Below are 25,669 nucleotides of genomic sequence, written 5' to 3'. Positions count from 1 at the left end.
ACCTCTCTGTCAATTCAAGGACACTAATCTTGTAGTGTACCTGCAGCTTTAGATAGCTCAACCACCATCAGTAAGAAAATGATTTAAAACCTTGTACAGATCAAGAGCATATTTCTACAAGACTACCAAAAATAAATTTTCTTAAACAATTCTGTCACCAAGCACAAAAGTAAAACCCCAACTCATCAGATTCTAAATCATTCTTCTACAAAAAAACAGTGCTCCGTACAAAGCTGAAAAAAACCATATGTGATTCTGCTGTTAAATCGCTACAAGTCCTAAGCTACCTTGTCTCTGTCTTTGAAATAAAGTCAGCAAAAGTCTTGCACCTTGCATTAAGGAGCTTCTTTTGTATTAAAATCCAGTCCTATTATGTTTTTACAACACTGCATGCAACACACTGTCCTAACAAAAGGGTAATAGTAGAGTATGGGAAGATATTCCTGCACAGCTCTCAGATGTGCTTCATCTGAGAACGCAAAACAAGTTTTTTGCAAAAAAATTAAGAGTTTACATTTTTCTTTTTCCTTTTTTTCTTCTTCCCTGTCCTCAAAAAAGAATAAATTTAAAGATTGCTGGGGGCAATGAAAAATGCATTCTTTAATTTTCTGTTCTCCCTCCACAATACTGAAATAACATCAGTCAGGGTTATAAACATCTGTAATTGCCAGGGGAATGTACAATACATTCAGAAACTCCAGGCCCACATATCCTGTAGCTCTGCACTTCACAACAAAAGGTTGGGGAAAGAAAGAGGGGGTGGGGTACAGGGAATAAAGGCTTAAAGATTAAAGTCACAGGCAGAGACAGACGGCTCCGTTTTTTAATAACTGAAAACACTAGTTGTGCCTGAATGTGCTCATTGTTTTATGGCAGGGGGGAGAGTCTCCGCGTGCTGGACTGGCTGGCGACAGCCTTTGCATCAAAAATAAGATTTGAGAAAAAAAAAAAAGAAAAAAAAAGACAAACCCACGCCCTAATTTCCCCTCTTGGAATGGTTAATGATGCTTTTAGGTAGCAGTCAACAAATTATCCCACCTTACCTTTATTAAATTGGGGATAATTTCATGACTGGAAGTATTACCTGATGGAAACAGTGAAATAAGACACAGCAGCAGAGAAGGATGAAGGGTTTATACTGTGGAGGAACAGACTATGAACAAGAACATTCGTACATGAACAGGCACGTCTAGGGAACAAGCTTGTAAATCAATTTCTGATACGTTCTTCACACAGTAAAACCAATGCTACAAGGCTGAATTATGGTATAAGCAGATTTTTATTTAGTTTCAAGAAGTTTAGCTGTCATCAGGAAGTTCTTAAGTCCTTACTCTTTAAAAGCATCAGCTATACTTTCAGTGAATGAAAAGTTTAATTAGTTGGGTTCACTTCAGTCAATAAAAAATGCCATTACATTAAAATACTGCACTAGAGTACTAAAAAATTGAAAATGTTTCTTATAGGCTTTAAAGTATTTTTTCTCTCAAAAATTCAGGAGTACAAGAATTTGCACACTATATAGCTACTCAATATCCATTATTACAAATGTGTATTATTTTTCAAGTCCATAATATTAATTTTTCTCTTCCAAATGACCTAGTACTTCTCATGATCGATTTCAGTGGAAAAAGTTTTGCAGGTTAGATCCCACTTGGGCCCAGGAATTCATCTTAAAGTCAATGCAATGAGGTCAGTTCCACTGCTGGGTGCCAATGGACTACAGGTAAGCAAGCAGCCTCAACAAACATATGTAAATAAAAAAATATTAAATCATTCTTTCACTTTTATTCTAATCTAGATTCAGATATTACCATAAGAGAGCTTTTGTTTTACTGTATCTTTTTTTTTTTACCTGACAACTTTGATTTAAATATAGACAGAAAGGAGATAATTCAGTAAGACAACAGGCTCTTTCATCTAAAACCATCAAACTCCCAGTCATAACTTCTTGGGGAAGCCTAAAATAAGGAGCAGGGAGCCACACAACAGGAGTCAATGAAAAGTAGTCTCCTGCCCAAAGCAAGCATGCTGTGCCGGGAGGAATCAGTGGCCACAATACACGGCTCCTCAGCCAAAAATGTCAGACCTGGAATGCTCCAGCTATCATCCCCTCTTTTGTTGATGCAACACTTTTGCATCATCAGCCACTGGACATCTTGTTGAGATTAAAAATATTGTGGAGAGTTACTGTCTGCTTAGCAAGGAAAAAAAAGACAAGAGCCCATGTCAGAAAGGGAGGGGAAAGGAAAAGCCGAAACATGAGCTCATGAGCCTGATGTGGAGAATAAAGCCAGGCTTTGTTTTACCCCATTCATACCAAGTACAAACAAGAGACTCATCACTGTTTTGAGTTTGAACTGCAAAATTTGCTTTGTATGCTGCACTGCCAACTTTTTTCCTCACGTAACTCAACTACCCCTCTTTCTCAAATATAGCTCTGGTGATGCTCCTATCAAGCATTTAAGCCAAGATGAAACCTGTACAGTTACAGGCTCTCACTCTGCCCACACTACACATTCTGACACTTCAGAAGCACCTACAAAGGCTTTCTTACATAGTAAAGACCAGCCTGGGTTATATCATTGATGTTGTCCTGAAGTTGTCATGCAGTCAAACAAAAGAACTAAAATTTAAATATAGGAATATTTAAAAGAAAATTTAAAAATCACTTTGAGGACACACTGGCTATCTAGCCACACTAAGAGCTAGGCAACAGTCATTAAACTGGAGATACTTCTTTGGGCAAGAGGTATTAATTCTTTTTAAACTTTCAAATGCAGAATTCAGTTCATAAATACAACAGAACGTTTAAAAGGTACAGTCTAAAAGCCTGTCCTCTGACAGAAACACTACCCACCAGCACTGTCCCTACACGAGCTCAAGGGCAATGCCACAAGGCAGCATGGGAAGCAGAGTCTGGATTCTACTTTCGTGCTCTTAGGAAAAGGCGAAGAGGGTGGTAATTTACCGTGTACAACCAAATTGTACATGAAAGTTTCAAAGCAGCCAATTAAAGCTAACATTATGGAATGGAACCGAGGTCCGAGTGGAACGCATTAGACACGCATTCCAGCCAGCGGCTCCGGAGCGCGCCTGCGAGGCGGGCACTGCACAGAGTACAAAGGGTCAAGAAGCTCCTCTCAAACAGCCCCAGCTTCGACCAGCAGTCAGGACAGCTCGCCCAAAACAACCAAACGTGGTGCACAGCTGTAAAGTGACACCAAGTGACACCAAGCCATCACCTGCATCGACAGAATGCTACGGAGAGTCTGAAAATTTGTCAATTGAGCAAGGGTAGATCTCACTACAACTGAGAATCAAATGGAGGTGATAAGGAACAAAGAACACCCCTAAAGCTAACAGCAATAAACATGCCTATATCAGTTAAAATCTCTTACATATATCCCTTTCATACACTCGACTACAGCTTTGCTTCTCTTAAGCAGGTAAATGTGAAATGAGTGTAAGAGCTCTTAATACCTAGTGGGAAGTTGGAAGACAACCACCCCAAGTTACCAGGACTATGTTACATTTTGCCTTAGAGTCTTCTGTACATTGGAGCATGGTGAACCCCAACTTTGATGCAAGTTTCTGGATTTCTATGACAGCAATGCAGAAAACTGTCATGTTGGTATTCCAGTTGCAGAACATAACCAAATGGAAGTACAAAGAAAGAACAATTAGGTTGCTTCTTGTGTCTTACATTTCAACATACAACTCCACACACATGCAAACCAGGAAATTAATTCAATGTCATGACACAAAATTCTGTGAGACTTCTATAACACTACCTCTCCAACTTCCAAACCTTCACCATCTCCAAATACCAACAAGAATTATGATCTTTACAAGAACAGTAGTCAGATCAAGGATGAAAAATAGATTCATGTCAAAAACTCAAGAAAGACACCCTACAAACAATCTCAGGTTTTATGTCAAGCTTAATTCCAAGCACCCACATTACAACATAGCTACAGCAGTACGGCATGCAGAAAGAAATCTCAAACAAATCAGTCCCACACACATTAAGGATGCCAGTTCTGAGAAACAGAATACTCTCCTTCTCTGCAGTGTGCACAGATAATTAGAGCCAAAGTAAACAAGCAATACTTTGGAAAACAAATTTTCCTGGACACATTCTAGGCAGCAGTCAGTCACCCTGACTTGCTGCCATGCTAAATATTAGGTGCTTTGCTAACTTGCATATTTCAGTGGAAGGGTAGCTGAAGAGTCAATATTCTGGCCACGGTTTTAAGACTTTATACTGAACAACAAAGAGAAGTTTTTATATGCAAAAATCACCACAAACTTATCACTTGAAAACCACAGTCATCTATTAGTTTATTCTCAGTTCACTTTAACAGAGTTTTCCATGTACGCAAAAGCTGTAACTTCTGTTTGTCTTGAAAGATAAACTGGATTTGCCACTCAAATTTCATTCAAGATTTATTTTGTATTTAGTTCTCTGGCCTTCAATCCATGGCAGACATCAAGCCCTGCCCAACAATTCACTACCTAATCATGACAATAGCAAGCATTTTGCATAGTTTGTCATTCCACTAAGTCACATCACATTGTGCTAGAGACCCTTCCCCGAGGAGGCCATTATCAAGCACAGGGCACTATTTCATACCTCCTGCCAGGCCAGCACAAGGCCTTCTGACAGTGTAGTTATTTTTATTTAAATTTTTGCTGACTAGGAAAGATACACACCTCATTTCAGAGCAGTCCCAAGGGGTCAACAGTCATGTAAATTCCCCATCCCAGTACTTCAGGACAAAACAAACTATATCATGTGGATATGCTATCTAAACTGCCAACACCACAAAGCACTCCAGAAACTGCAGGGTGTGTAACATTTGTGTTTCACATTATTACATTCTCCATATAATTAATAAAAGTCCACTAAAATATAAAAGGTGATGCTCAGTGTAAAGGAGGAAAGCCATGCACAGTTTAATTACTAAATAAAAATAGGCACAATACAATACTTGCCAAGATTAGAATTTATATTGTGTTAAGAGGGGCTGGAATTTAATGATCTATAACCACATAGAGATAAGAGACAGAAGCAATGCTTGAGTAAATGTTTCCCATAGTACTAATAGGAGGCAAGGTGCAAAATCTAAGTCATCATGATTTATAGTCAGATGACTTCTTTAAAAAAATTTTACAGCAGAGTGAGTGCCATATAGATATTCCAAATTTCACTGGTGGAATACTAGTTTAAAAATAAATACTTCATATGCTTTTAATGCTATAGTTTATTATTTAAAATTGGATATTCATATGAATGAACCTGTATAGCCAAGGAGCAAAACAGAGACCTGAGCTGACTTCATACTGGTTTGGACCTTAATGCTGCAGTCTCCCTTACTGAATTCATTCCTACAAGGTTTCATGATTTCAGAACACCCAGCTGGGCGCTGAATTGGTACTTCCACAAAGCTGCAAATGTGCATGGCACCTCACAGATAAACACAAAATAAGACCCTAGGTTTACCAAGCTCACAAACTAAATTTAGACCCACTGCTCCCTAAAATAATGAAAGTATTTTCATCTGACACAACCACATTATTTTATTGTTTCAAGTTTTATACTTAGAAAAGCACAGATCTTTGTGAGATACAAACCCAGGCCCTTGATCTCTAAAAGCCCTCATAAATATAGGAAAACAGTTTTCAATTATGTATTTTGAAGAATTTCCAAAAGTGAAGTTGTTCAACACAACCCTGCACAAAAACTGTGTGTAAGATGAGCAAACAGCTGAATAAAATACCCGTTTTGACACAAAGGAACAAGCATTTTACAAGCAGGAGTGGCAGTTTCTGTAAGCTGAGTTTGTGAGCAGTAGCACCTGTGGGTTAAGCAAAACATCACTCAAGCTCAAAACCTTCAACAAGAACAGAACTGTGACAAAGGAGGATCATCATAAGCTAAGTACAGCAGGTCTCCCAGACTGGCATCCCACACTCACCCCCCTCCTGTTCCATTTAATCAGTAAAATCCACTTCTCATTCATCTAAATTTAAATTTTCAAGTTAAAACAAATGCTGACAGCATCTCCAGGGAAGTGGGAAGAAAGCCTACAGAAAACAAGTCTGCTCAGCATACACATTGCTCTGCCAGGCTTATGTGACCAGCTCCCAGGAATGCTGGCACTGCTCAAGTTATTCACTCGAAACAAGCAACAAACAAGAATCCTGGATAAACAAGAAAATAACAGGGAGTGCAAGGCACTAATGCTGCTACTCCAAAGCTGTAACAGTAAATTTGCATTTAACTGCACATTGCAAGAGAACACCAGTCCCAGCAAAAATTGAAAGAGTAGCAAGTGCAGGCACTGAGCCACTCTCTAGCTTGGATGAGGTTCTGGAATAGAATCCAGTAAAGGCATCTGCCCTTGCATATCTAACCTTTGTGACTAAGAGAAGGAATTCGTAGGCATGAATACAAAACAGGATCAAAAGTATATCAAGTATATAAAGAATATTTCAAGATTACACACTTCACTCTTTCACAAAACCCCATCTTGGATGCTCGTGCCTTGTACAAGCCTTTTTTATATTTTTAATTATTGCTTTTCATATTTTGTTAGGTCTTCTTTCCCATTCATATCTTGTAGACTCAGAGAGCACAATGGATTCTAAATTGAACTTCCTGACAGCAAGGACTAGAATTACAGAACAAGGGATGGAAAACTCAGAATGAGAATTTAATTTCAAATGAACTTAGGTAAATATACTTGTTATCTAACTACTTCGGCCTTCGCATCAAACGATGGAGCCAACTGCTGTTGAAGAATCGTATAATAATAACGGAAGAGAAATACAATGGGACTTTATTAAGTATATTCTTACCGACAATTTACTGTAGACTTAAATTAAATTTTGTTAGAAGATTTCCTTAAAGTACTGCCAATAAATTATTTTTATTAATTATGTTTAAAATGTCATAGTTAATTTGCTTTTGAGGAAAAAATTATCTTGCCATTTTGTAAAAATATAACATTGAAATAAAGCATATAGAGAGGGGAAAAAGGTAGGTAGGTACATAAAATGAAATTGTCTAATGACTGGTGTACATAGAAGAAAAAAATCAAATAATCACAGAAATGGATATTTAATTTTTTTCCTCCCTTAATAAAGTAATAATAGCATCTGTTTATATGCTTTTTACTTCTAGTGTCCTGTTAAAAGCAAGGTACTCGTTGCGGCTGGAGAGACCTGAGACACCATAAGAGGGAAAAAAGTTTTTAAAACAGTTCTCATCTGTAATCATCATGTTTTAAAAAAACCTAATGTTTTCTATTACTCAGACAAACAAGAATCCAGCGCACAATGAGAAGATTTGCATCTCTCCAGAACCTAAATTCTGTTGGTCCATGAAAAATTGAATCACAACATTTCAAAGTACCCAAGTTTTAGGAAGGGCTTTACCAGCAAAATGAAATGTTTGAAGCATTCAGTGCCAAAAGAGCAGCATCAACAGGCAGGCAGAGGAGCCTATTTCACTGCAGCTGTGTTAATAAACTGGAACTCGGGCTTGGATACTGTGAAATCTGGAAGCAACCTGATCAGATAACTCTAAAACACGTAAACAGAAAACATGAAACAAACAGAAGTGAAGCAACGTGGGTTATCAGCAACCCAGCTCCTCCTGCCACAAACCACTAACTCTGAGTCCAACAGTGTCCACTGAAATTTAAGCCCAGTTACGATACAAAACAAACAAGAGCAGTTTTTCAAAGTATCAAGATTCTTTGCTTCTCCCTCTTACTCATACAGGCAAGGACAACATATAAAAATCAAGAAATTGGCTTTCAATCCCATTTCACACTACATTGTTCCTCCTCTTTTCCTTCTTCCTTGACATCCCTTTAGGTAAATAAGATCTTTTAATTCATTTCTGGAACTGCCAGTGTATGAACATGGAGAAAAATCTATGCTAAGTACTACCTTTCACACCAGCCTGCTACAGAGTTTATTCTCTTGTAGCTGAAGGAGGCACATCATGAACCAGTGATGTTCTGCAGACAAAGCCTATGGAGATGGACTTCAGAAAGGAATTCTGAAAAGTCCAAAGCAGTGGGGAAAAAGAAAATAACAACAAACCAAGCCTCATTTTTACCTCCCATAAAAATCAGATAAGATTACAATTTCAAATTATGCCAAGGCTATAAATGCCTCTTGAAGGCTTTCTTTCATGTTCCTATACGGCAAGAAAAAAAAAAAAATCTGCTCAAACTGCTCACCATCAGCCAAATTCAATAAACTAACACTAACTGTAAATGCATCACGAAGGTAAATAAATGCATAATTGAAGAGTACTAATCACTCCTTAATGAAATGCTGAAATCACCAAGAAAGAATACAGCCTTGGCAATTAAAGTTCAATTTTTTTGGATGCTCAGAGCTAACAGAAATAGAAAAAGAGATTACAACTTATGCATTTAAAGTATTTTACAATGATCATTACCACTTAGCAGAAAAACATTTTCCAAAAGGTATTCAATTTTGAAAAACTGGCTTAATATTTTGCTGACCTATTACAAAATCACACTTGCCACCTATAGACTATGTCCAAACATCTCATATTTCCATCACAACTTTACCACACAACTCTACCCTTATGATAAGTTCTCACAAATGGTTTCTTGCAGCTGAGCTCACCTTGGCTGCTTTTACTACATCTATACTGTACAATGCTTCTGACCCAGAAATTAATTTGTTATTGTTAGAGAACGTCAGACTCCACTTCAGCATCCTCTTAGCACAAACAGATTTTTCATTCACAGAACTTATTTATTCTACTTCTGAACAAACAGTGCATAAAGAGGAACTGGGACAAAAGTACAACTCTTTTACATAAAGCTTCTATTTAGAATAACATCCCCAAAATGAGTGTATTTTGATGATATCATCGTGTCATCCTGAAAATTTTCAGCATCCAATAACAACAGTTAGCACAGGTGCACTTGAGATGCTACAAAATTGTTAGCTCTCCAACAGAAAGAGAAACTGTCTACAGAAAAGGAATCATATGCTACTAAAATAAATGTTAGACAGCTTCACCTCAAACATTCTTTTAACTATTTTGTCCCAAGTGTTCTTACAAGAGCTCATAAGTTACTGCAAAAAAATTTGAAACAGTACACAAGCCTTGAAAGGATACCGTCGACTAATTTAAATTTCACATTGTTAATTTCTGGTTTTACCCAGGATTGACTCAATAATATGCAAGAACATAACAAGAAATTCCATAAACCTGACATCACTTTCTGTGTGATACTTTCTGTAGCTACACTCCACCATTTTCTTAATGAGACAAAAATAAATATCTTTACAATGCAAAGGAAAAAGAAACAAGTACAGTGACCAAAATAACTTTCATCCATTGCATCAATTTGATGGCAAGTCTTAAAAAAAAAACAACAAAAAAAAAACAGCATTCTTTTCCATAGTAAGTCTAGGACTCACTAGTTTCTTGGTGCAGGGTAAGTAAAGAAACAGAGAGCTAAATTTATCTTCACTTTGATTTGTTTGGCTTTAAATTACAACAAAGAAAACATTAAACTGCACAAAAGCGGTGCTGGCTATTAGTAGTATAATAAACTATTTTATACTGTAAATAAAGTTAAAAAAAAAACTGTGTTAGTGAACACAGTAATGAAAATACCCCTGAGACAAACTTTTTATAAAGACTGAATTTTCAGTCACTTGTTTTGGTTTTTTAATAGAATTTAGCTTCAGTTCAAAACTCTTTTGTTCCCTTAACCAGAAAAGTATTTCCTCTGCACAAGTTTGGTACAGTTCAACTTAACCGAATAGACTTTTTTATTTCCCCTAAAAGCACTATGCAGCACCACAGACAGGTGAATCTCTTCCCACAAGAGACTTCAGTTTAACACCAGTTTTAGACAGAAAAAGCCCCCATTACTGGATATGGCAACACACACCAGAGAGAGTAAACAGAGCTCAACTACAAACACATGGGAAAACACCACCAGCACCACAACTTTATCACAGCACTTGAAATAATGGGAGAATCTCAGTTGTTTGCCAGGTGAAAAATGCACTCGGAGAAAAAAAAAAACTGACGATGGTCCCTCCCACAGGGTAAAAACCTATCAAACAGCAAGCAAATCCAATGAACAAAATTACTTCCTTTAAAAAAAAAAATTATCAAGGGTGCCTGAATTGTGACTTTTGAGTTTTTAGCCATACACAAGAATAAATATTAACTACTATTTCAATGGCTTTATTATTTCCTTCATTTATACATCTATAAACAAACAGATGTCATTTCAGTGTAAAAACTTTCTTTTCAAGCTTTAAGGAATTTTAAATTAGGTGTATTATCATATGATTTGACACTGTAATACAGCCAGACAGGGGCCAGTTTCAGTGTCAAATGCCCAAAGCTAGTCCCTTAGGTTAACAGTACTGCTGACACTTGGTGGCCTTTTGTTAATAAACTTTTTAATACTCTAAACTGAATACTCATCATTTCAGAGATCAGGGAAAGATTCTAATGCTGAATGCTTTTAAGATTAATGATGTTTTGGGATTTCTTTAGTCTTTAAATGCAACCTAGACACCTAAAATTGGGTACTATTTAAATAATTTTCCTTATTCTCTGATGAAATGTGTCTTGGTCAGTTCTTTTGATACCTTTAAAGGATACTTCCTAAATTAGAGTACAAACCCAAAATGTTTTCTACTTAACACACAGCTCATTTTTTTCCTAAGTCTTCAGAGTTAGGGGACAGTACAGTCCCAAAACTGTGTACATACAGAACTGCACACTAAAGCCAAATAACACAAAATACTTATGTATGCCATCACACATCAAACACTGCTGCACTCATACATTTCAATTTTTACAGGACAGGGCAATCTACCTCACCAAGCTGTCTGCAATTCTTTGCAGATCCACACTGGCACTTACACTGGGTTCCTGCACACCACACACTGGTGCTGTCCTTCACGATGCCGAACACCCCCAACAAGCACTGTGAGGGTTAACAGTAACACGTGGTGACGAGTCCCAAACCCTTTACACAGGATCATCCACAAAACCTCCCTCATCCCACATTTAGCACGTCTTCCCTCTGTTCCAGCAGGTGACCACCACACACGAGCGCTCACCTGACAGTGACAGCACAGAGGCAGGGGGGACCGAGCTGTGCCACAGCAGCGCTTGGCACCTGCACTCTAAGCCTCTCTTTAAATCATTTCACACACTGCAACCTCAGCGTGGGTAACCACTGCCAGAACACGGCACAGAATCCCCCCAAGTCAACCACAGGTTCAGGTAATCATGACCTCTCTTTTTACAGCATAAATGCATAATTTCCGCACCACTCTTTGATGAGGGGACCACAGACTTAAAAAGAGGAAACAATTACAGTCATTAGAATTTCACCCAAGCGTGAGATTTAATCTCAGGCCATGGTCTTGCCAATGGCTGTGGGGGTCTCAACGGAGACAAAATTGCTCTGTGGGAGAAAAAAATGCCTTGATGATGACATTAGTCAGCAAGAGAGACTGAGCTTTGTCTTCCATCCAACAGCACAGTCAAATACAAGGAAACCATTTTCCCTCCCCCTCTTCTTGATCCTAAAAAAGAAAGCTACAATTTTGTTTTTCTCCCTGAAACGCAGTTCTTGCATACTTTGGAAAACTTTCTTCCCCAAAGTAACACTGCTGAAAGGCTAGTTCTTAATATAAGAGTAGATTTAAGCATGAATAAACATCTATCACAAAAGAAACATTTCCTATGCCTATCCTTATTAATGGTAGGATACTTCTATCAGCAACTCTCAAACATTTCTATAGCTTTTTTTTTTGCCTAACAGGTTCTTCAAGACCATTTCAAATTTTACATATACAAGAGAATCATATCCAGATATGTTCACCTGCTCTACAATGCATTTAATGGAAACAATACAGGTAAAACTTTGCCCAAAAAAATTAAGGCAAAGTTTAACGACTGACAAGAGTTCCTGAGATCCAAGAATATCAGCTTATTCTCATATGCCAATCCTATGTTGCATCCCAAATAAGACAGAAAACAAAGGAAAACGTAAGCACAAAAGACAAGAAAGTGCTACAGGCAACTGTATTAAATTCATTTTTCCAGTACTGCAGAAAACACAGATCTGCAGTGGACAAAAGAGTTATCATCCCTTCTATAACAAAGTAAAAAAGGAGTTTCACAACAAATCCATAAGCTGAAATGAATAATCTCTTCTCTAGAGCCTGAGGTGAGGGAGCCTGGATTCTTACCCAGATCAACACAAATCTCAAAATTCAAAACTCAATTTTCATTCCCCCTTATCCTTTACCTCCACAATGCTGCTGAATACAATTTCTTCATTTTTATTTAAACTACTCTGTCTACTCCATTTCCTCTCCTTCTGCTATCCACCAATTCCTTCTGCTGTTACATTAAACATAAATATATATTTATTATTGTTTGTTTGGTGTCCCAACTACCCTTAGCACTGGTAATGCTGATAATTACAATCTAACGTAGCATTAACCAGCCTAAATTTGAAACTGAGATTGTAATTCAATTTGAAAGCCAACACTAACCATTTCATGTTCACTTGAAGAGATTAGATAAACTGCACAAGAACATTTTGGTAAAATAATTGATAAGGAGATGGGAAATAAGAATTATTGATATTTACTTAGCCTGCAACAGTTTCTGGAAGCAAATAGTTTAAAGGAAGCACTTCAGAACAGCTACCTAATCTAAATTTTACAGATAGCACAAGAAATATTTTCTCACAGAATGTACAGCATCTCTGCAATGCCAGCTATCATATGAGCTGTTCAAATCTCATTGCTGAAGCTCCCACTTAGTTTTACCTCATTATGAGCTGTGATCCACAGAATACAACAAGCTCAAGAATCCAGCTGCAAATTACCACTAGAAAACATCTGTCCTTGCTCTTCAGCTTGCCAGGCCAACCTTAGGGCTCCCAGACAGAAAACAACTCACTGCCACAAGGAAAACAACTTTTTATTACACTTAACGGATCTTAGCAACGACAGTGTGCAGGTTTGGTTTGCTCACTTAGTGAGATTTGTTACATGTCTGCTTTAAAATTATAACCTCAAATTTTCCATCTGCATTGTCGTTTTTTTGGGGTTTTCATAAATAGTACTTTACAACAGCTATGCAAAAACATTATTATTTTAGGTACAAAAAATATATTAAAACAAATATATTAAGGAAATTCAGTTCATGGCTCCATCAAGCTAACTGGCTATTAAAAATGAATTTATACATAAGTAACATACCATTCTTATGCTTATATCTAGCATCTGCTAATTGAAGATAACTTCTAAATCAAGATGCAGAACCAAGACAGTAGAATCTTATAAGGCTGGTTTGTCAATTAGCAGACCACTCAGTTGCTAAATTGGACTACTTAGCAAGCAAGCATATCCATCATCAGTAAAAATGTTACTTTGAAAAATGTGCTTTAAATTTACTTTGACAAGGGTGATTTTTAACTAGAAATATGCTTCATATTTTACAGTAAGTTGTTCTAGATTTTATGCAGTTATTTATAATACTTCACTACATTAGCTGACATTTTAAAGCATCCAAAAATTGATTAACAAAGCTTCCCTTCCTCTTCCAAACAGCTTACAAAATAATCTAAGGCAAGAATAAACATGAAGCAAAAGTGGAAAGTGGATCTTTGATGAATGCTTGCACACGGTATGCTGGAACAAAGAAATCCTGTTTTTAAACCAATAGGAAAAATGATCAAGCAGACTTGAACAGCACCATTACAGTTCATGGTTATTAAGTTTTCCTGAGAAGCTGTCATGGTTTTGTGTCAAATAGCACAGTTTTGTTGTATGCAAGCAAACAAACACAACCACTCAAGAGGCTTTGTAGAAAAATTGTCATGTATTAGCAAGGGACAATTTCACATTCAAACAAGTTTCAATAAAACCACTCCTGGTAAAAATCTACAGTTAAGATTGATAATTCCATTCTAAATCACTTCTTCCAAACAAGAAATGCAAAACTATTATTATTTTATTTAAAAAATATTTTTTTTAAACTGCACACAGAAACCAGTACATTTCTGACAGGATTCTAAGAAGCAGCAGAAGAGAACATGATTATTCACTAGAACTTTTGATATCAGGAGACAATGGGTCTCTTGCTCCTTGTAAACTACTTGACCCAGAAAATGAACAGAAGACTTCTCCTGCTTTGGTCTCTAATATTGCCTAAGAGTTCTTGTATAAGTTTAGGAAGTTGTTGAATGTGTAACTTCTACAGGGAAATCAGCTTCAAGTCAAAACTGCAGAAGAGGGCATAGAACAGAAATAACAGCAGCAGTCCCACTGCCACGTCACTCACAAATGCAATACACAGAAAGTTAGAGCCATGACACTTACGATAGAGATAAAAATTCCACATGACTCACATTTTAAATTACCCTGATACACCCCCCAAGTGTGATATTCTACCCAATATCACGCAACTAATCCTATTTCACACAGTAGTGGTTCAAACCAGATTTAGTGCAACTAGCTTCCTTTTACCCAGATATTAAAAGACATGGGGAAATGGGGAAGGAAATAAAAGACTTATGCACACTAAATTCCATGGTTGCCACATCAAACCAGTTGTTTTTTCTCACCTGCTACCTGTGTCTCATGTCACGTGTAAGACAACACCCCATACGTTTTTATTGCTTGGTATAAAAAGCACAACACAAATTATAGATGAAATAAGACAAGCCTTCCTTAAAACACAGAGGATGTTTTCTTTAAGAACGAGAAAATTAACCCAGAGTTGTGTTCCAAATCGTCTACTTAACTCTGTTTCGATTCACAGTGAGGTCACTCCCCCCATGCTGACCTGTTACCCCGAGTACTTATCCCTAAGATCCTACATTGTAAGCAAACACTGCCCTCTTGTGCACTGCAACATCCAAGAGACAAAGTTCCATTTCGGGGGTTGTGGAGACCATTCAACAAAATTTTTGTACTGGTTGCCTTTCTTCATGCATAGCTTCTTAATTATAAAAAAAGTGGCTTTCATATTAAAATGTCAATAAAATATTCCGTGTTGTCAGACAAGCATCTGGCACCAACCAAACTACAGTGAGTAAAAGAAAGAGACACTGTCTCAATTTCATTTACAGATATAAAGTTTATTTAAAATTTTAATACAAAGCAGTGTCAGCAATTTACAAGCACCATGAACCCAAAGTGTTTAAAAGTTTTAGAAAACATTCCCACTAGTGGTAGCTGAACTCCCTTAACCCACGAGTACTTCCATAACATCAACCACTACATCAAGGTTTGTGGATAGGAATTACACTACACAAGAGTTGTACGTTAATTTTCTTCTTTTTCCACCAGAACAGGGTTCATTACGTTACTCTCACTTCAAGCTGCCAGCCAAAGATCAAGACTCCCTAGTGACTTCTCTCTGACTAGAATGATAGCCAGTAAATACAAGGCACTCTTTTCCCCCACAGGTTTCCCTTCATTCAACATCTGTACTGAGTAGCAAGTCATCCACATACACATCTACAGCTACAAAACTCTACTTGCTCACTCACCCAGAATAGAAAAGAAGCAAGAACTGTCACATCTTCACAAAGGTCTCAACAAACAAAAGCGCACATTGACAGAAGTGCATTTTCACTACAGTAACCCAAAGGTAACTCCAAGCTTACAAATCCTCCTAAAAGCTTATAACAAACTCAGCAAAACAACTAATCCGTGATAAAAGGTGAGGTTTTTCTGTGATATGTTAATCTTACAAATAATCTGCATCTGACTGAATTTGAATGCTGGTAGCAAGACCACATTTCCCTTGATCTCCCAAGCCTGTTTTCATTGTACTCATTTGCATCAGCAAGACATGCTTTTGCTATGCTCATTTCCCCCTCTCCAAACTCTAGTGCAAGTTCAAAAGTCTTGGCCCCTCCAATGTATCAGGTATGAATTAATACCCTTCCTTAGCTGAACACAGCAGCAAAGTGGAAACAGACACTTGGAAGGCAGTCTTCTTTGAAAGGAACTGCAGGGACAAATGGTGACAATGAAGTTCTAGTTATAAAGTAAAAAGGTCAAAGGTTCAGCCAGGCATAAGGATTACAAAACTACAAGTTTGTCAGAGTTCTCCCCAGCCCAGGCTTAAACAACCAAGGTCAAGCAGTAGCTTTCCAATTAAAAGCCTATAAGGATACTCTGTCCTTTGAACTTCATAGGGAAAAAAAAAAATAATAATTTTCTGATTTAGAAGTTCTTTTGAGGACCCATCTCGAAATCAAACAGATAAAGGGCATCTGACAACAGCTCACTTAAAGCAAACACTCGGTATCCCTTGGCTGCCTGTGTGGGGGAAGTTGGGATGAGGTAATCATGTTCTCCTGTATTAGTGTGCTGACCCTTTGTATGGCATGAAATTAACCATCAGCGAGGAAAAAATCTGCTACTGCTTAAACTACTTTGCTACGCAAAGTGGTCTTAAAATGAAATATGGGGATTGAATTTCGTCTGGCAGATTAACTTGTCTAACCTCTCTGCAGGCATCCCTTCCTGCTGAACTCATTTGAGAAACTATTCCAGACCCTACTGGTGCACAGGTCTGTGACAAACAAACGTCAAAGCAACTCTTATTTCAACGACATTAACATCAGCTTTGTGGAAGATGAGGGGCTGAACATTAACAAAAGAACAAAAGCTTAAAAAAACCCACAGTGCTGTGACAGAAATTACCCCATCTCAGTGTAAAATTTTACAAAATACCATCCTAAATCTCTACAGCAACAGAAGAATGAAGTAGTGACAAAAATATCAGTCCTACATCTTGCAGTCATTCCTTCAGTGCACAAACCAAGTGTAAGGCTGATGTGAGTGCTTCTTACTGCTTGGGACAAGCCAAGAATTAGCCCTTAAGGTTCAGTTACTCATGTTTGCTTGTTCTCCTTAGCAAGTCAGACACAAAAGGCTGTAAACACTGATTGTGTTGACTTGCTTGAGACAAGATCCTGCTAAAGCACAGAAAAAGTCTAAAAATTGCATTTTAAAATAAAGAGTTGCATTCTTATTGTTTGAAAGAGTAAGACAGAAATACATAGCACAGTCCAAACCATACAGCTACCCACAATAACTTAATGCCTTCCTGCCACAGGCACACAAGAGCCTTAGAAGAATATAAACCAGTATGGTTTGAATACAAGTGAAAGGCATGATGAAGTACACCAAGTGACTATTACTTATTCCATTCCAACCTTGACTATCACCTTCCATCTAAAACTTAAAACATCTTGGGTGAAACTTGTCTGCAACATTTCCAATTCCTAGCATGCAGGTAAAAAAACCATCCAAAACAAAACACTTTTGATGTAACATTTGATATGTTTTGTTTTCAAGGACAAGCTTTGCAAGAAAAATGTAGCCACACAGAATGAAATACGACTTCTATTTTTCATTCCATTTGGTTACTGCTCAAATATTCTGCATTCATTTAATCCTAAGGTATTGTGTCTGAACAAGCATCTTGTGAGTGACTGTGAGAAGTATTCACAAGGTCAAGCACTACCTGGCACAGCATGACAAAAATTCAATACTAGATTTTGACATGAAAAAATCCACTTCAGGAATTAGCTACATGCGGAAATATGTTAAAGACTAGTAAATACTAACATTTAACCTCTGAACAGATTTATCAGCTTTGTACAGCAAAGGAATTAACCCTTAGAGCACGGAAATTAACACTGGGAGTGCAGAAAAGATGACAGTTACAAGAGATAACCTGGGGCATCACTGGTGAAAATGGCACTTTGGAAGAGAAGAGCCAGAAAGTGACTCCTCAGAAGGAAACCCATGAGCTCCTCCACTCATGGGAGGCCTGAGTGAACAATGCTGGTGCTACCCAGCCACAGCAGATGGTGTTTCCAGGAGCTGGGATCACTCAAGGGGAAACCAACTAGTTTATCCCATCTTCAGTGAAAAAAGAACTGCAAACAACAGGAAGATGTAAGAACACTTTCACAGCAGTAGCATCTCCTTCAAAGCCTCCATGCATATGACTAACACGCAGTTTTGAAGCAGCCCTCTCATCTCTGTTGTCATTCCACCTTTCAAATCCTCACATCCAGCTCCCTTGCCCACAGGCATCCTACTTCTAGCTTTTCTGCAGATCAACTTCCACCTAGAGCTACCCTAGGATTTGAATTCAGAACAGTGATATTTTAAAGCAGTATGGGAAATCTGAGGTACAGAATAAGCATAGGAAGATAAAGTACTTTGCACTTAACTCCTACTGAAAAACCACATATAGAGGAAACATGTAGTAACAGGGAAATTACAGATTCCATCAAAAAGAAAAGGGTAGTGGCATTCCTGATTGCAGAGAAAATGTTTGGAATGATGAACCCTTAATGCTTAGTAACAAGGAAGTAGATGAAAATAGCCTAAATTTTTCAATATCGTTATCTGGGAGGACTCACTTTCCATCCCTGAAGTGGTGAAAATGTTGGAATTATTTAAACACATAGGAACAGCAGAGAATGTATCCTGTTACACAAGACATGCTACACTTCAGTTTGAGTTTCACCAAACCACACCAAACCTGTAAGCACCTAAACAGTCCCACAGGCACAGATCAGGTTTTATCATCAAGGTTTCACCTTTCAAATCTGGTAGTAAAAAAACAAAAAAAAGCATCCACTATCAAGATACATCTATGTTATCAAGCAGAAGACTGAAGTTCCTAATTATTTAAACTATTAACACAATACTGCACTTTTTCTCCAACCTTTTCCTAATACACAGAATTACAGTAAGTCACACTAATCAACTGTTTTATTTCATAAGACACATAACCTGGTATAACTGGAACTAAGAGTTTGATGTGCTTATATGTCTCAATTACCATCTGTAAAGAATTATTTTTGCCGGGAAGGAAACTATAATCACCTCATCCGATCCTTGCCTTCCTTCTCCCTGCACGGCCTATCAATAAGCAAATCTGATGTGGACAGCTGTGACTAAATACTTTGAGGATCTTCATAAAAATAACAGAAAGCAATGAGAAGTCTGTGTATCAAACAATCACCCCAAATAAGTGTTAAAGTTATTGAAAAACAAAACTGGTTAAAGCTGAATTCGAAGTTTTCCCACGGCCCCTTCATGAGAAAGTTTACACCATTCACATTAGCTGCTTCTGGCAGAGAGCAATGTCTGACTACAAGTGACTCCTCAGTACATCCAAGAAACATCTGCCAAGGTCAACCCTGCTCTTCAGGTGCTTGCTATTACTAAAGAATGATAAGGGATTGTCGAGTACAAGAGACGACTACCAGACCACAGGTTCCCGGAATTAAGCACACGGCCACGCCTCCCCTGCAGCTGTGGAGCACCCATTGATGATACAGAGCGGTTTTTACTGCTGGTGAAATTGACAAATAAGTAAATATTGATTATCCTAGCCACAAGAACTGCAAACAATACAACACACTTATGGCTAATGAAACTTACAAAAAACACAATCGTTCAAAAGGGGGTTAAATTCCCACATCATTACAACTAACTCAGCCTGAACCTCAGTCTAGCCAAGAAACATTGTCCTACAGAACTACCACCAGGTCGTCATTAAAGAGACACTGGCAGAGGAAGTGCACAGGAACAGAACTTGCAGGCTGATCACCGCAGTTGCATCAACCTGTGACTAATTTAAACTCCTGCAGCTGTGACTCCATCATGTCCTTCGTCAAGCACCGACCACCTCTTAACACTCTTTAAAAGAAATGGAGACGGGAGATAGAACAAGGTGAACTAACTTAAAATGAGTCCTTCTGATATCACCTATGAAGACTTAAATGAACAGTCATCAAAACCCATTAATTATTTCTAAGCCTAAAATTATCATTATCCCTAGTCCTCCAAGACAACATGGGCATGTCCTGCAACTACATCACAGCTCTCAACTACAGTATCAAACTCTGATAGCTTTAACAGGTAAGAAAATAGATACCTATAGGGCCGTTCAATGCCATTAATAAGGCCTCTATACACAATAAATAAAACTTTTTCCAAGTAAGAATAAGAAACCTGAGCACACCTAACCATCCAAACAGCACCCCAAGAACTCGCATGTACAAAGTGCTTTTCTATAAGCACTACTTTTTTTTATTATTTGAAGAGCAACTACGAGCAAGCGTAGCAAAGTCACAGGTCCCTGAGTATCCTGACACTCCCCGTCCCGTAGGTTTGGGCATAGCCGGAGACCCCGACTCCCAGCGGCTCCGCTCCCACCACGGGGGCGCGGACCCGGCGAGGGCTGGAGCACCCCGAGAGGCGCGACAGCCACCGGGGCGGGCCGGGGCGGCCTCCCTGCGCCCCCCTTACCGCCGATGATGGTGCGGATGAGGGAGGCGTGCCCCGGGCAGTCGACCAGCGTGAGCTGGAGCTCGCCGGGCCCCGGGCCCAGCTGCGGCGGCAGCGCGGTGCGCAGGCAGGAGAAGCCCAGGTCCAGCGTGATGCCCCGCGCACGGCTCTGCGGCGCCCGGTCGAAGGCGGCGGTAGAGCCGGTGGTGCTGAGCGCCCGCGCCAGCGCCGTCTTCCCGCTGTCGATGTGGCCCAGCACTCCCACGTTCACGTTGAGAACGCGGGCGGCCATGGCTGCGCTGAACCCGCCCGGTCCGTCCCCACAGCGCCCCTGCGGCAACGCGGGCCCCGCCGCCGCCGTTCCGGCCGGCAGGGCGAGGGCCGGGCCGGGCACAGCCCGCACGGCTCGCCCGCTCCGCGGCTGGGGCTGAGAACGCCTCTGCCTGTGAGAATCACTCTCCTTTATGCCCTGCACTGCCTGCAAGGAGAGGCGATTTCAGCAGGTCACTTTAATGGCCATCAGCTGGGCCCCCTCCCCGGTGTGTGCCCGGCCCGAGGCAGGGCCGGCAGCCCTGGGAACCGGGCACTGGATTTGCCCTGAGCATCCGCACCTGCGCTCGCAGCTCGCCCACGCTAATCAGACACTGCAGGGCTGCTTAAACGCGCTCACTGTCACATCACTCCCTCTATTCTATCCCCGAGCAAACCCCCGTGCTGCTGGAACTGTGCTGACCACGGTTGATTTCGAAGTCACATGGACATTGCAACCCCACGTGAAAAAGCAGGTCACATTTGTATGATTTACTCTCCTTCTACTTAATAAATTCTAGGCTTGCATAATTCATTTTCCTGTAAAGGGTTATTTAAGTTAGGTAAGTTGCTGCTTTAGAAATAATCCTTAATGAATGAAGAATCCAAGATGATTAACAGTGATAATCAGATATCCTGGTAACCACTGCTACCACCACCAAAACAAACAGCAAGAAGTAGATGAACATTGGAGAGGCCTGAGTGTTTCAGAGGCTAAGGGCATGATTCCTTCACTGCTTTAGGTCACTTGGCTTCACTGGTAACACAGCGAGCTAAATGCTCTACAGGATAAAGATTAGCACATGTCCTCAGCATTTCAATAATGACCAAGGAGCCCAAAGTAGCTCTTTAAATTATTTCAGTTCTCTACAAGCCAAGAAGCCAAGACTGTGTCATGGGCTTCCCACATGTGTCAAAGTAGACTAGATTTGTTCTATATTCTGCTTTTCCTCTTTGAGAGCAGTGCAGTTGCTTTTCTGCTCACTCTGTGCAGTAATACATATTGCTCATAGTAATAACATTCACATCTGAATAACTAATGAATGAGCCAGAAGTGTAAAATGACTTGCCTAAGGCTACTGTCAACATCATGGATTTGGTTTTTAGGCTTTGACTCCAAACCCCACGCTTTTTCTTACAATGAAATCTGCTTTATATACCAACACTTTAAATATAAAGGAGTTTGGTTTAAAGCTGGATGCAAATTACTCCTCCTTCCCAAACACATGGAAGTCAAGATGACCAAATCAATGACTCAAATGAAAAAGGGGGGGAAAATTGCATTTCTTCCTAGCACTCAGTGTTATTTGAGAGACAATAGTCTCCCTAAAGGAAAGATGTGAACTCACAAGGAATACTGAGCTAGCCTAGCTAATCAGCTTCTTGAGCAGAATAGTTCAGCCTGATGGAATCTCTGTCATGGGAGCCAAATTAAGCATAATGTCACTTTTCAGACCAAGTTCCCAGGCTTTGAATAGTTTCCTGTTAAATCATAAGGCTCATATATACTTCCTTGTGCTGAATCTGTTACACCAATATGCACTTGCAAAGGCGAGGGAAAGTTTACATCAATTCCCATAAGGTCCTAAAAAGTTAGAATCTACATAGATATTCTTGTCTCATAGAACCTTCCCTTTACTTCTTTTCTTTTAGCATTATTAGGCGAGTTCAGAAGGATGAGGGGGGGAAGGTCTGATTCTCAACCAGAAAAGGTAGTACCCAGGAGTTCTCCCAAAATATCTAAAATAACAGTTATTTTTCAACAAGCCTTGACAATCTAGAAAGGTCTAAAACTTTCTACAGCTCTTGAGAAAACTGGCAATGAGGTCAAGGAGGTCCCATTTCAATACTTACAGTGTAAGAGGCCACAGCAGGGCTCACATGAGATCCATTTTGGTCTGCCAGCTTAACAAAGAGGTGCATTTTGCTCAGCCAGAATTTAGAGGGATAATGGATAGAATTTATGAGATAAAATGGAATTCCTTCTGTTAGGGATAGCTAAGGAAGGAAGAGTAAATCCACAGGAAAATGGATTTCATTCCACTCCTCACATAACAGCAGTGGCCCTACTTTTACTCCTGAGTGACCTGCAAGAGAGAGGAATATCAGGTAGAAATGGAGGTTTGGTTTTCTCTGTTTAGACACAGAGAAGATTTGCAACTTTCTAGATAAGGAAGCAGTTGTTCTTCTGTAGAGGGAAGGAAAAAACCTCAATGCCTACAGCTTTGTTGTTATGACTGAGATCATACCTCTGTCTCCAGAGTTTTAAAGCCTGTGGATCTGATTTTGCAACATATCACTTGAGGAAATATTAGAGTGCACATTGTACCTGTGAAATGAATAACTGCAATCACCAATATCAAAGAAGAAATCTGATAAAGACAGCCATAAGCACTTTCATTCAGCCTTTAGAAAGGTCGATTCTGTTAGCTTACAAAGTTTTAGAATTAATTACAAATTTGTAAATTAACGTGTGGCATTCAGTAGGACACATCACTCCTATTGCTTTGAAGAGTAGAAAAATAATCAGCTTTTTCTGCAGGGAAAAAAACAAGACATGACCACTATGCCCACCACTCCCTACCCTTATACGAAGGTCTTGGTATTACTAAGAGGGAGAGGGGAACCTGGCCAAATGAGACAATCCCAACTTCTCCAGATTTTTCTATATCCCTCATGACGTTTGTAGCATTTAGCTGTTTTCTTTGTTTTCCCCTAAATAAACTATTCTCCATCCCAGTTGTTCTCTACTTATGGAATTTCTTCCTTAAAACATGTTCACTTTAATGCTAAAGTTTATGGACTCATGGGAGAAAGGGCAGGAAGTCAGACTTTTGGGATAGGGTAAAAATGTAAAGGTCATTCACACACTCACACACACATACTCTCTCTCACTCCAAAAATAATACACTATTTGACAGTTTCAGGATTCAGCATGTCCCACTGAAATTTGAAAGCTTATGTGAAACTAGGCTACGTCCTGTAACCTCAAACATTTAGTCTAGGAAAACAGCTCTCAAGTCTCCAGCTCCCACATCGGGTATCGCATGACGTCTGTGCCAAATAGAAGACCTCAAACCAGGGGGCAAAAGAAACGTTGGTAAAATGAGTTGATTAAACCTGGGGAATAAGAGTTCAGACTCTTAGTGACAGGTATTATTTTTTCCTGGTTAGCTGGCTAGTGAAATATTAAATTATACTCAAAGCATCCATAGAATGAGCTCGGCAGAATGGTCACACAACCTACTTACATTCCATCTGGTGGCCTGGACAAAGGAGGAAGAAGACTCATGCTTTGCTATTGAATTATTTTATCCTCCCTTTCTACTACATTAAGTAGCTAAAAAAAAAAAATCACATAAAATCACGTCAAAGTTGAGGTTTTATATTTCCTCATACTGATGCATCACAACATAAGACACCAGCTATAAAAGATGATACACAATATGGAAGTTTACTTCTAAACTTCCCAGTAGTTCCACTTGTACTCTGCTCTTCCTGGGGAATAAACAATTAATCCTGTGTGGTCTAAAGAATTATTGTTTATTTTCCCTCATCTGAATATCCTGTTTTGTCCCTTTTTAACTGCAACTTCAGGACAACGCTCAAAGAACATATGGAATGAGTAAAGCAATCAATACAATGAGCAATGCCAAACCTGGCACAGTTAAGTAATACCTGTGAGCAAATAAGAGGGAGAAGCCAGCCTTACACTTATGCAGCAAACTATTTTTTACTTTTATTTCTATTGAGGTGTCCTCTTCTACTACAAACACAAATAATTTAAATCACATTTTCTGCAGGTCAATATTAAAATTGTACCTTCCTTATAGCAGCAGATTTTATTTACTGCACAGCAATTGCCATTAGTAGACAGAAGTTTTAGGCTCTAAATTCTAAGTTTGAGACATCTTTTTGCTGTTGACAAACAACGCTCTGGTTTTTTTATCCACTTTAAGCAACTAAAATCCCTAATTAGTATTTCCAAAGTTAAAGAACCTTATATACCATCTATTTTTTATAAATATGGAATATTTCTATACTTCCTCCAAGTCAGAGTGAAGATTAACAGCAATTCTCTATTCCTACCATCTACATTCCTTTATATTCCTTTCAATATAAAAGAATCTACATTCCTTTATATTGAATTTCACCAAAAATAAATAAGCAAATATTATTAAATAGACTTTGAAATGCCATAATCTCAAAAACAGGTCTTGTTGCAACATCAAACAAGATAACATGGACCATATGGACATGTTTCAGTCTAAGTTAACAAATTATTATGTATTTCACCCTTTTGAAAAGGAGGGTCATACCCAGCCTGAACCCCTTGATAGCAACATCACTGCCTTCAGAGCTCTAACCAGACTTGCTAATTATTCTTCCAGAACTGGGAGAAACTTGGAAACTTGAACTCTGACCAGACTTACCCACAGCACTTGCGGCAGTTTAATGCACTGGAGAAATCAAAGTTGTATATTTGCTCTTTTACAAAGGAAAAAGTCTGCAGCTCAGTACTTATTAGGTGTTTGTATTCTGTGACTAATATGACCCTGAGAGGATGTAGAGTCTAATGGCATACACACTTTTCTAATTATTTAAAGAATAGCTCATATTTGTTAGTCAAAAATTCTTAGCTGAACAGCTGTATAGCAGGATACCCTTACAAAGGTGTTGAATCACACATGTGTGCAATTATGCTGTAATTATAATTTTAAACTAGAGTATGTAAATATAAACTGACAGAACAATTAACAGAAAAAGAAAGCAACAATAAGCAAAGTCTTTTCTTTGCCAAATTACATTTATAACAAAACTAATGGAAGCTCTTGAACAAAGAGGGAATGAATAGCATGAATATGGTTCACTGGGCTTTTGCAAATTGAACCAGACTCCCATCCTCCCTAAAACTGCTGTCCGAGTTTGTGCTGTCACAGGACTGCTTTTGCAATTCCCCTGGCAGTGC

At 38.9% G+C, this 25,669-nt stretch overlaps 1 protein-coding gene across 3 annotated transcripts in view; it reads right to left on the bottom strand.

Moving 5' to 3' along the window:
* The window catches only part of EEFSEC (eukaryotic elongation factor, selenocysteine-tRNA specific), a 121,592-nt gene extending 100,473 nt beyond the window's left edge, over positions 1–21,119 (bottom strand). The window contains exon 1 of one of the 3 annotated variants that reach the window (XM_088171451.1): positions 21,003–21,119. Coding sequence is in view for 2 of the 3 variants with exons in the window: in XM_088171449.1 (XP_088027575.1) it covers positions 20,413–20,683 (271 nt within the window). In the remaining variant the exon portion in view is untranslated. Of the gene's footprint in view, positions 1–5,978; positions 6,010–20,412; positions 20,717–21,002 lie in introns of those variants that run through there. The other 2 variants (XM_088171449.1, XM_088171450.1) reach the window with 2 other exon arrangements.
* Positions 21,120–25,669: the final 4,550 nt, after the last annotated feature.

This window comes from Sturnus vulgaris, chromosome 11 (assembly GCF_052056855.1).
Source record: "Sturnus vulgaris isolate bStuVul1 chromosome 11, bStuVul1.hap1, whole genome shotgun sequence".
NCBI classification, from domain to species: Eukaryota; Metazoa; Chordata; class Aves; order Passeriformes; family Sturnidae; genus Sturnus; species Sturnus vulgaris.
This window is presented reverse-complemented; position numbering and strand designations above follow the sequence as displayed.